At 41.4% G+C, this 12,439-nt stretch overlaps 1 protein-coding gene across 1 annotated transcript in view; it reads right to left on the bottom strand.

The window, feature by feature from the left end:
• NECAB3 (N-terminal EF-hand calcium binding protein 3) overlaps window positions 1–12,197 on the bottom strand; it is a 79,736-nt gene extending 67,539 nt beyond the window's left edge. The window contains exon 1 of the mRNA XM_081917198.1: window positions 11,888–12,197. Coding sequence (XP_081773324.1) covers window positions 11,888–12,004 — 117 coding nt within the window. The 5' untranslated portion in view covers window positions 12,005–12,197. The remainder of the gene's footprint in view (window positions 1–11,887) is intronic.
• Window positions 12,198–12,439: the final 242 nt, after the last annotated feature.

The following is a 12,439-nucleotide window of genomic DNA, read 5'->3' as shown; positions in this document are numbered from 1 at the left end:
CAGGGAAAGGCACAAGGCACCTGGATCTCATTTTTCTTTCTACAAAACACCTTATGGATCTACAGTTTCTGCGTGCATATTTTCCAGGTGTCATAAATTATCTTGGACACAAGCTGCAGAACATCTAGTAATTTGAGAATCCCTTTTAAGAATTTGGCCTACGATATGCTATTACCCTAATGAGTTTCTGGCTGAGCAGAGGTGGGAATATTTTCCAAAGCCAGATATCATATAGGGTTGACATTTGGCTTGTTTTAAGCAAAGCTGCCCAGCTTTTCTATCACCTGGCTAAGTTTTTATTTCCCAAGCTAATGTGATATCTAAATGAAAGTCAAACACATCCAGAGAAGCAGTGGGTGGTATCCAACTAAGTTTTACTCTGTGTAGCCCCAGTAAAATTAATGGACCCAAGTTAGTCGTGTTCATTATTTTCAATAGGTTTTCTCTGAGTAGGACTGGCACTGGATTAAACCAAAACCACATTTCTAGGCTGAAAGGAGTCACTGTAACCTTAGAGGCAAGACTATGCTCATTCTATGATAAAAGAAGCAAATGAATGTAAATAATACTCTAAGAGAAACTGAATTATGAGACCTGTATCAATTAATATATTTATATCAAATAACTAGCTATTGATGAGCTAGGCATTGTCCAGAACGTTCTAATCCTTTTGCAGGTGGAAAGTTGATATTTTTTAGGATGCTGCATTCTGGGCAATTTCTCTGCCTGCATAGCATAATCGCACATTGTGCACATTAGAGCTCTTTATACAGAAACCTTTCTCCTGCCCCCATTTTCTTCCTCACCTTCTACAGGGAAACCCTTCACATAAAACTGCCAGCACATTTGCAAAGCTAAGCAGGGTCCGGTATGGTTTCAAATTGGATGGGGAGGACCATGTGTGGAGATTCCTGCATTGCATGGGGTTGGAATAGATGGCCCTCGGCATCCCTTCTAACTCTAAAATTCCATAATTTTACATTCATTCCATACTCTGTTGCTGCAAGCTCCTGCTTTGCATTATCATTTTGAGGCTTTTTAGCTCAAATGTACCAAACACTTTTTTTAAAAAAAGAAAACCCTGAAAGCATTCAAAGACAGCAGCAGAAATATTCCATCTGTTGGCACCTTTCACATTTTTCTTGTAAAAGCGCAGGTTTCTTAGAACTACAAAGCAAACACTGGGACCATCGAAAAAGGCTGACCTTAAAATGTAGCAATGATCAGAACAGCAATTCGATAAAGACAGAGCCTTACACCTGCACATTTGTTCTCTTTGACTCTATGGCGCAGAGTACTAACAAAATCACCCTGAGCAGAGTGAACACAGTAAGGCAGAAACAAAAGGATTCATGCTGAGCACATTGGGACAGATATTCCCAAGGGCTCATTCACACCATGCTAGGTTAATGAGGTGGCAGAATTTCAAAATACAACAGCATCTTAGATATGCATGGGAAACCCAGGGTTTGTTTATTTCTTTGGCATCAGGTTTTTAATGGCATTATGCTAGCTGTTTGGAAACTATTTTGTTGCATAAAAGGAAGACATTCAGCTTCCTTGTTAACAAAAAGAGCAGAAGCCAACCCAAACCTCTCTCACCACCAAAGGAACACATGCGAATAGTAAAGAGAACCTGCACAAGCGAGGCTGACACAAAACCCCACACGTACATTAAGTAAAATAAAAACATCACCACCGGACTACCCACCCACCATGGTCCCTTCCACCTCTTCCCCCCCTTTCTTCCTAATGTAACACTAATGTCTCAACAAACGAAACTGACCTGTAGAAAATGTAACTTGAAAAAAGAGACATTGCACATACTTTTGCAAACCAAGAAATGTTTAATAAAAAAAATAAGTTAAAACAAAACAAAAAGAGCAGAACACATTTACAATGGCATTTAGCATTCACAGAATGTTTTTTTCCCTAGGTGCTCAAAGTGCTCATCATATATTGTCTCCGTAACCCTTTCGACACCCCTGCAAAATAGGCCAGGGTTGTTATATTGCAGAAAGAGTGGGTGGAAGGTTTGAGGCCAAAGGCCGTGCAATAAGTTCATGGCTGAGTTGAGAGTTTGGGCAAATCCTTGGGAGAGCATAGCTTTGTGAGGCTGTGAAAACAGTAACAGTTAGGGAGGGGGCGACCTGTTCCATTTCGCAGCCTGGGGCAAAATGAGAAGGTGTCATCCCAGGACACTACCACCACCAAAGCCTCACTTTCCAGGGTCAGCTCTGGAGAAGTGAGGAGAAGCAGTGGCAGCGATCAGATCTCCTCACTTCTCCAGCAATCGTGGCAGGGTGGGTAGGGTGCATGTGGAGGAATTGCTCCCACAAGACCATAAGATCCTGCTAGATAAGATCAATGGCCCATCTAGTCCACCATCCTGTTCTCATATAGTCAACCAGATGTTTGTGGGAAGCACATAAGCGAGCCCTGAGAGCTCTGCCCATATGTAACTCCCAGGAACTGCCTCTGAATACTGCATGTGACTAAATGGGCTAGGAGAGAAAGGGCAGAGCACTCCATCCCTCCTCTGCATGCGGTATAAACAGGGTCCCTACAGGACACTTTGCTTGCTATTCTCTTGGTTTCGTGCTTATATTACACCGGTCCTTAAAGACCTACATTGGCTCCCAGTACATTTCCAAGCACAATTTGAAGTGTTGGCGCTGACCTTTAAAGCCCTAAATGGCCTTGGCCCAGTATACCTGAAGGAGCGTTTCCACCCCTATTGTTCAGCCTGGAGTCTGAGGTCCAACTCCGAGGGCCTTCTGGTGGTTCCCTCCCTGTGAGAAGTGAGGTTACAGAGAACCAGGCAGAGGGCCTTCTCGGTTGTGGCACCCACCCTGTGGAACGCCCTCCCATCAAATGTCAAGGAAATAAACAACTAGCTGACATCTGAAGGGAGCCCTGTTTAGGGAAGCTTTTAATATTTGATGAATTATTATTTTAAATATTTTGCTGGAAGCCACCTATTATTATTATTATTATTATTATTATTATTATTATTATTATTATTATTATTAAAAAGTTTATTCCCTCACCTGGGCAAGGACCTGTGGTATAGAGGTAAATTCTTACCACAGTAGAAACCAATTGGACTGCTAGAAGAGGAATAATGTACTCCATCCTTTCTCTGGTATGTAGCTTCCATCAAGCTAGTGATTTTATTTTTATTTTAAGTTTTGCAGCCTAGTAACTTCTGTGGACTATTTACCAGGATACTTTAATAGCTACGAAGAAGAGAGGACCTTTGACAGGTCTGGTTTTTCCTGACATTGTACCATGATGGTAGAATTTTCACCTGTCTGGGGGCGGGGGGGGGGGAATCCTCCTGCAAAACAGCGGCTCTGAGCCATATTCAGTCTGGCATCCCATTCTGACCCACCTAGATTGCAAAACTGGCACAAAGAAGACCAGGATGCATTTTACACTCTGATAATGGTGGAACTACAAGCACAATGTAGATCAGGTTTAAATAATACAGACACCTCTGCCTTTCTCCCCTGGCAACCCTGCTACCTCTTCTAAACCTTCCTGCTGCTTAGTAGTAACACCTGCTGCCAGCAATAAGGCTGTTTTTGTTTGCTATATATAATGTTCTCTACAAAGCAGCACAGATGCATCAAGGGATGACAGGCAGATGCTTCTAGGCATAAGGAGCATCTTGTCCACAATTACGGGAAAGCGCAGAGGAAGTTACCATGGAAGTGGCAAAGTCAAGTAGGATCAGGAGGTAGCAACCACTAAGGAAAAGGTCCAAGGTACACTATCTTAAAAGTGAGTCACTCAGTATATTTCATCACCTGCCCCTAGGATTTTTGGCTGCAACCTTGAATGAGCTCTTGCACCTTTAACTATTGCATAAAAGAGAGAAATTTGCAGTGTGTTGCCCCACATGGAGAAGTGCAATGATAAAAGAATCCATACCTGATGAGATTGTCTCTCTTTTACGTGGTTCTTAAAGAAACAGGCTCCTCAGGATTATGATCTGGCAACTTTTCTTAGCTCAGTAAATGACAAACAGAGCTAAGAGATGATGGACCAAGCTGTCATCTCCACCCTGTTGAGCCAAATCTATTGTTTTAACATTTTATTAGCAGCTACTTTCAGTTTACCCCTTGGACTCTACAATAAAATTATTATTATTATTATTAATCAGAAGTAGAGTACAGGTGGGATGAGACAGGCATGGCATTGACACCTGAAAGTCTAGAGTTTGTAAACGACTTAAGACAGAGCATTTGATGTGTCAGACAGATTTACATAAGACCCAGCTAGGTGCAAAAAGTATTTAACTTTGCACCTAGGATTTCTGGAGCAAAGAAACCATAATGGCTGTTCCCCACATTTCTTTGTCTCTCCCCCCCCCCAAATAAAATGTAGCAGTTACTCAGATCTGTCTCCAGGACTAAGAGGAACACACAGATCCATCGTGAGGCAGTGGGAGGAAATAATGAGAAACTTGGTAGTCTTTATATTACCAAAGCTGTAGATTAATTTTAGATGGTGTCCTAGTTAAAAGAGTGAACAGTGGTGTGATCTAGTGTCAAGTTCTGTTAAGAAGAGTAAGGTACTGCAAATTCTCAATTTTCTCACCGATTTGCTGCTTTGGACAAGATTTTCCCCATGCTCTACAACCATCTAGATGTCTTAAGATCACATTCCTGTCTTCTTATCCATTGACAACAAGACCATCAACACTATTGATCACACAGAAAGTCATGGCTTTCTCTTTGACTTTCCTCCCCTCCTTTGTACCCTCCCCCCTCCCTGTCCATCATCAAATCATATTGCTCTCTATTACAAAAATACAGGCTTCCTCTTTGTCCCTTCAGATAAAACTCTGGCAAATGCCCTGATTGACTACTGCAATCTTATTGTCCCTAGTCTTCCAGTGTGTCAGTTTCATTCATGTGCATCCATTCCTCACATTACCTGTTTTGTGCTTACACACCATAAGCGGTGATCTCTCTTTTGTTTGTTTCTTTTGGAATTTTAGACCTTGTTTGTCAATCAAATGATTTACCATGGCAGCTTGCAAGCAACAGATAATAATACAACCCCGCCCCCCCAAATCACACACAGATAGACACACCTCTTAGTCTCCTGGCTATACAGTGTTCTAACAATGATTTCATAAATATATAGAATCGTAAATTCTATAAAGGTACCCTGGAAGCCATCTAGTCCATCCCCCTGAAATGCAGCAATAATTTGCACCATTCAAATAGACCAGGGTATATGTAAATACGTTAGCATCTAAACTATGAAAGAAGCAGCAGTCCTGACTTTGTGTTAGTCCCTTGGCTGTAGTACTAAACTTGGAGACCTGACTTATTTGCATGCATTGTTGGGCACAGTGGCGTAGCATGGGGGGTGCAGGGGGGGCCGGCCGCACCGGGCGCAACATCTGGGGGTTAGGGTTAGGGTGCGCAAATCCATGGGTTAGGGGGTGCAAATTACTTGCCTTGCCCCGGGTGCTGACAACCCACGCTACGCCACTGGTTGGGCATATGTGTTGAGCCTTGCAAAGGAACTATACAATAAACATTCTCATTTCCGTCACACTTACAGAGCTCTTTACACATCAACATCTTCATCTCTGCCTTGTCAAACATATGTGCACACGTGTGCAAATGTGTCATATACCCATACAGAACATACGTACACACACACACACACACAAAAAAAAACAACCTTAGTCCAAAATGGTGGCTTTACTTTCCTAGAATGTCTTAACTCCTCAAATAGCAAATATAATTTGCATTATGGCAGGGAAGTTAGCCAAAATCCAAGATGTTCAGCACTAATTAGCAAGATAATTCTGTAGACTGATTAATTGCTACAAAGTGGAGTGCTTTCATTGTACAAGCTTCATTAACTATGTCTGAACCAAGCTGATGAGCTGTGGTGCAATCTAATGGCTCTGAGTATTTATTCTTCCTGTCAAATCTTCCCTTCTCCCACCCCATATCTCACCCACGCTGGGAATGTCAAAGCTCTGCAGCTTGCACTGCAATCCAGACTGGCCATTCCGGCTTACCAAGGTCCTCCTCCACACCTCACCCAGAATAATCCAGTGGCCTATATCCCTTCAGCAACCATATGGGGGTGGGCAGCTAACCTGTATTTACACAAGACCATTTTCTATTTGAAGGGCTGTTTGGTCTGAGTCTAGTTAAAAGATGAAGGGCTCTAAGGAGGAGCTTGGAGGTTGCCCATCAACAGTTACCACCAGGGCAATAGACTCAGGAGACGCACAGGTCACCCTGTCAGTTTTCCCCACCACTACTGTGAGATGTATTGTAATTTTTATTTAAATTATAGTAATTTGCACCTATACATATACATTAGGACCTGCAAATGTCATTTTCTCCTCTTTTTGGTGATGCAGTTCATCTTTTTTTTTGCTGAAGTGCAAACAGCCACCTTACTCTGTGTGCAGATTATTCTTCTCAGCAGATAAAAATAATGTTGCACGCTACAAGCAGGGGGGACAGCACACCATTGAATGCCCAAACACCTCAAGCTGGGAGGCATGGAGCAAAGTAGGAGGCACGGCTACCTTTTTGGATGGTACCAGTCCCAGGGACTAGTGTTTTTAAACTCAAAGCATGGTCATCCCCCCTTGACCTCCCAGCTGGCACAGCTGCTCCTTTAAAAGTTGCATAGAAGGAGATGTCGCAGTAAATGAGGTAGTAGTAGTAGTAGTAGTAGTAGTAATGAAATAATGGAATAAAATTTAATAATAATAATACAATTAAAAATAATAAATTGTTACCCATTCTTTTCTTTAAAAACACCCACTTAGAACTATATTTCTCCACATTTTAATGCACTATATTTGCATTGTTGCCAGAAAAAATAAATCACATATGGTGACATTTACCACCTATCCCCACAATACCACTGGCACACAATGCTATACCAATAAAGAAAGAATAAGAAGTGTTTGGACTTGATATTCCACCTTTCACTCCCCTTCAGGAGTCTCAAAGCAAACAATCTCCTTTCCCTTCCTCCCCCACAACAAACACTCTGTGAGGTGAGTGAGGCTGAGAGACTTCAGAGAAGTGTGACTGGCCCAAGGTCACCCAGCAGCTGCATGTGGAGGAGCGGGGAAGCGAACCTGGTTCACCAGATTACGAGAAAACAAACAAAGTGGCACAACAAAGCAAGGCTTCCCCTGCTCAGCTGTCAAAAATGGTATCTGGTATCTTAAGGCGATTGGGGGAAAGTTGCAACTGTATGGCCATACTGATGAAGGATTGTTGGAGTCTTGTCTCCGTGTTACTTTTTATCATAGTGAAGTCATCACAAAATGGTTTAGCTTCCATCACTTTCACCTAATGTCATGAGAAGACATCACTCGCTCTACTAGGAAACTCTGCTATTGATTGCCCATGGAATTGCAGCCGAAACAGAGTCACTGGGAAATAAGAGTTCATAGGCTATGGAGAAGCAGAAGGTTTGCAGAACTATGAAAATAAAACTATTTAGGAACCTCCCTTTAAAAAGAAAAACCCCAATAAGACAGAATCAAGTAGCATATAAATTAATAAATAATAACAATTAAAAATAATAAATTGTTACCCATTCTTCTCTTTAAAAACACCCACTTAGAACTATATTTCTCCACATTTTAATGCACCATATTTCAGGGCTAATTCTGGACCTACTTTGAATTATTATTCTTTGAGTCGAGCAAATATCTATGTCATTTCCAACAGACGCTCCTAAGATTTATGGCCATTGTCATAAGTAAAATGGTTAATTACTGGATGATTTCATCCTCTCTTTTCGCTTACGCTGAGTATACCAATCCAGCTTCTATGAAAAAAGCAATTTTCCCTGGGGCAAACAGTTGTTTACATGGCAACATGCTTATGATAGCATCTTTGCAACAATTGGCACTTGATTTGTTAATTTAACTATATTTAAGGCTGTAAATCCTATACCCTCTTACCTGGGAGTAAGCCGCACTGAACTTGGACTTACTTCTGAGTAGACATGTAATAATAATGAGCTCTAGGCATTTCCAAAAGGCAATCTATTGTAGAATAAGATTTGTGCTTCATTACAGCACTGACACAACTAGGCTGAAATATTTGACTCCTTAAATTTTTATGAGCTTTGCTTTTGCACAGGAAGCTACAGGGCTTTTAGCTAGTGTCTGTATTGCATTGTAGGAATAGAGGATCGAACACAAAAGACCGTTTCGAATGCTTAAACTCCTTTAAATCAGAAGCCTTCTTCTCTGTGCCCACGAGTGGAGGAAGTGTTAATAGATGCTCTGAGCTGTCTGGATCATTCAGTTCTTATGAAACCTTGTGCACATTGGCTTGAAAGGAAATCCCTTTGCGTTCAATGGGATGTCCTCTCAAGAGAAGCGTGCAGAAAACTGCAGCCCTCCAGTCCTCATCTAGAACCGTCCCCAGTTCTTAAGATTATGAGACATGCAATGTGTGCAATTATGGCTGGGTAATCCCAGCAAATCGGTGATAAATTTGGAAAGCAAATGTTTTCAAATATTCCCCATCTGCCAGTCGCTGTTTTAAATATAACTGCAGGGAAACAGAGGCACTTTATAATTCATTTTAAGCCCACCATTTCTGTCTCATTTTGTTGTTATCTTAAAACTCTCAGGCTGGTAGCTAGAACATTTTCCAGTCATAATTTCCCGCAGATACAACATGCCCAAGGCCCTCCCTATCTGTTATTGCTGATGATTGATAACAAAATAATCTATTTTTGATTGCATTTCAGAAGGACACTTAGTTTCAGATGAGCCACTCAGAACCACCTTGCAGTATGGAAAAACACAGTGGCCAGGCTACATTGTTAAAGAGAAAGTGTCTCAAACAAATAAAATTCCTTCCTTTTCTTTGGGAAAAGGTTTTTCCAAGTCTAGGTGATGGAGACTTCACCCCACACATAAAAACAAACCAACCCACCACTAAGTGTGTATATTAATATCATCTAGGCCAGTGGTTCCCAACTGGTGGTCCGCGGAACCCAGGGGGTCTGCGTAACCCACCCAGGGGGTCTGTTGGTGCCACCATTAACACAACAAAACTACCATAGAGATATCAAATTTTTTTTCAAAAGTAAGGGGACCATTGCTTTATTTTTTGAAAAACAGGGGGTCCATGGTACTTTGCTAACTGGGACCCACTGATCCAGGCTTCCAAACTCATGCATTTTAGTATCTCATAGGCCACTGTTTTGAAGTGCATGCTTTCAGAACTGTCTTGCTATTACTTATCAGTAGTTTTCAGTTGCCTGGGCTTATGTTTCTTTTAAATTTAAATTTTCTTTTAAATTTATTATGAATTACTTCAGGTGGTGGGTGGTTTTTTTCTACTGAAAGGTGGTATGCAAATGCTATAAAAAAATTAATCCTATCAATGGTATCAAACAAACATAGTGCATTGAACATTTTCAAAGCGTGATACAATTCCCATTGCATTTTATTTATAAAAATATTTATGTACCGCCATATCACAAAAATCTATCAAAGTGGTGTGTAACAGTAAAAACAAGATGAAACAATACAAAAAAGCATAAAAAGTTAAAAACATAGATCACAGCAACCCAGAGGAAGAGGCCTTTGTTAGAGCTATACCATCCAGGGATCTGACTTTACAGAAGACAGTCGTCTGTCCGACAGAGTCCTCTGTTTGGAGGGCTGTCTGATCCAAGACTGCTTTAAAGATTAAAAAACCACAAGATGGGAAGAGCAGAAGGGGCCTTGAAGTTGCCCACCAACGCCTAGCACCCGGATGGGAAACTTAGCAGGCACACAGTCACAGTCTTCACCACTATGGTGAAATGTATTGCAATTCCATTTAAATTATAGCAATCCTTTCTAAATTTGCATCCATACATATAGTGTAGATTGGCATATACTAATTTAATTGAAAGCACTGGCATCTTTTTTCCCCACCCCCAAGTTTGCACATTTCTTCTTTTTGGATGCTTAACCCCAGTTAAACCTTGATGCATTCCTTGGATTGTATCCCACGCGAATCAAACCCATTGAAATTAATGGGCGTGATTAATTTAGGTCAATTCATTTCACTTGGTCTACTCTGAGTAGGACTGAGTTGGAGGTAACCCCATCAACAGCTGCTCCTGCAGGCGATCAATTTGCTGGAAAAGTGTAGCAGCCGAGATGGGAACTCCTGAGGCAGCATGAGCTGTCTTTCGACAGCAACTTCCAGGAATGAGCAAACTTGAAAATACACCTTGCTTTTCACAGACTTGAAGTTGCATTGCACTAACTCTCCTTCATACTTTGCATATTGATCAGGTAAGATATTGTTTGTTCCATTTAGAGTGTCCCCAGACCAACAATACCCCCCTCCAAAATGCCACTGATCACAGTGTGAGCACAGGGAGATCAGGGCTCCATTTTCCATGAAATAATTTGTCCTTCATTAAGGAAATACTATTATGTTGAAGTGGACTCTAGTCCACAAAACCTTATGCCAAAATAAACATTGTTAGTGGCGTTTGGATGCAGCAGTCAGTACGTTCCATCTTGCACACTTATTCACCAGCATAGCAAAACTTAGGATCTGGCTTTACTGCCTTAACAGCCACCCTTCCCTTGCTTCTTTTTATTAATATAGGAAAAACCAATGAAGAGGAGTTCCTTTTTTAAAAATGGAGTTACTATATATATATATATATATATATATATATATATATATATATATACACACAAACAATGAAATAGTTTATATTAAAGACTTTTTTAAAAAAGCTGTTTAAATGTTTATTTAAAAATAGGAAAGTTTGTATTTAAGCCCTGTTTAGGGAAGTTTTTAATATTTAATGCTGTATTATTTTTAACACTCAATTGGGAGCCACCAAGAGTGGCTGGGGAAACTCAGCCAGATGGGCAGGGTATAAATAATAAATTATTATTATTATTATTATTATTATTATTATTATTATTATTATTATTATTATTATTATTAACATGCTGTAAGACTCTCCCTTCATTTTGCTGCAACAGACTAATGGTGCTCTGGAAACTAGTCCACAATTTCTCTAGGCAGAAATCTCACACTCCTTTTCTTCCTTGCCATTGTGCAGTCTCTTCCTCTTTCAACAGTGGACCCTTTGCTCAATGTGCAAAACGTTCATTCACCTGGACATTTTGTTAATTTTCAACTGCTAATTTCTTAAGTATAAACTGCACCAGGTTACTTCATGGCCTGAATAAGATCCTTCCCTTTTTACATCTTCCGTATAATTTATTGGCGAGATTAAGGGTGCACAGGTGAAATTTCAATTTTGGCAAGCTTGAAAACTAAGCTCACAATTCCAGCAGGAAGAAATACATACAAATTAGCTTGAGGATGGGAAGAGGGCTGAGAAGTGAATGGAGCAGAAATATTACTGCAAGAACTGGTCTGCATGCAGTGCACACTTATTCCCATGCTAGAGTTGGGTAACTTACTGATCCACCACAATTTGCCAGAGATCATGGGAGACCTTTGCAGAGGTGGGACAAGAGCCCAACTCTTTCTAATCTTGTTCTGAAATCACACCATGAAACAATTTTCTCTCTACTTCATCCCTGGCTCTCCAAGACACACACACACACATTTCTCTGCAAAAGTGTAGCATGAAGGCTTTCAGCGCAGAAACTCAAGGGCTTTGTATTTGCCTTGCTCCTTGGGACTTGGCAAGTTTTTCAAACCAGACCTGTGAGCATACCAAGGGGAGGTGGAAGCAGGAAATTACGAAATCCAGAAAGCTTGAAATGGGAGGTGAAGCAACGGGCAAATCAAACATTCATAGTACTTCTCTTCAAACCACTCTCCATTTACAACATCGGGAAAACATGTGCCACGCAGCTACTTACATCGTGGAAGATTGCTAGTCCCTTGCCATAGTTCTGCAGGCTGTCTTTGGCTTCAGGGCTGTAAGCGTGCTTGGCAGAAAGCAAGCACATTGTCAGCATCTCTGTACATGCCATCATCTTCTCGCTGAAGATTGCTGGGTTCTTCTTTCACAGATGCTGGGAGGCTGGTCCCTCAGTTACCCTAGCCTTCCCGGATTGCTTGGCACGCTGAATGCCCTGGTTTCAGTGACTGTCAGCGAACAAGCCTGCTCTGCAGTTGTTGGAAGCAGCAACTACTGTGCACTGAGAGATGCTCTTGCCAGCCACTCGGCAACATTCAGTGTAGGTGTATCTGTCTCAATGCCCTCCCCTTGGCTGCAGCGATTGGTCAGGGCCTTTGAGTGGCAGGATTTGTTATTAGACTCTCGTCATCACCTCAGAGCGGCAAAGTCAGCAAGAGATTCCTCTTCAGAGAGGAGGACTGACTTCGAGGATTGCAGGCTGCACTTCTGTATGCAGGAGTGAGTGCAGATCCTTGATTCCTGGCAGTGCACTGGGTCACACCAGTCAGTC

This window comes from Podarcis melisellensis (genome assembly GCF_964234715.1).
Source record: "Podarcis melisellensis genome assembly, chromosome: 6".
In the NCBI taxonomy this organism is placed as follows: Eukaryota; Metazoa; Chordata; class Lepidosauria; order Squamata; family Lacertidae; genus Podarcis; species Podarcis melisellensis.
Note: the sequence above shows the minus strand (reverse complement) of the source record. Positions and strands in the feature narration are given on the sequence as shown.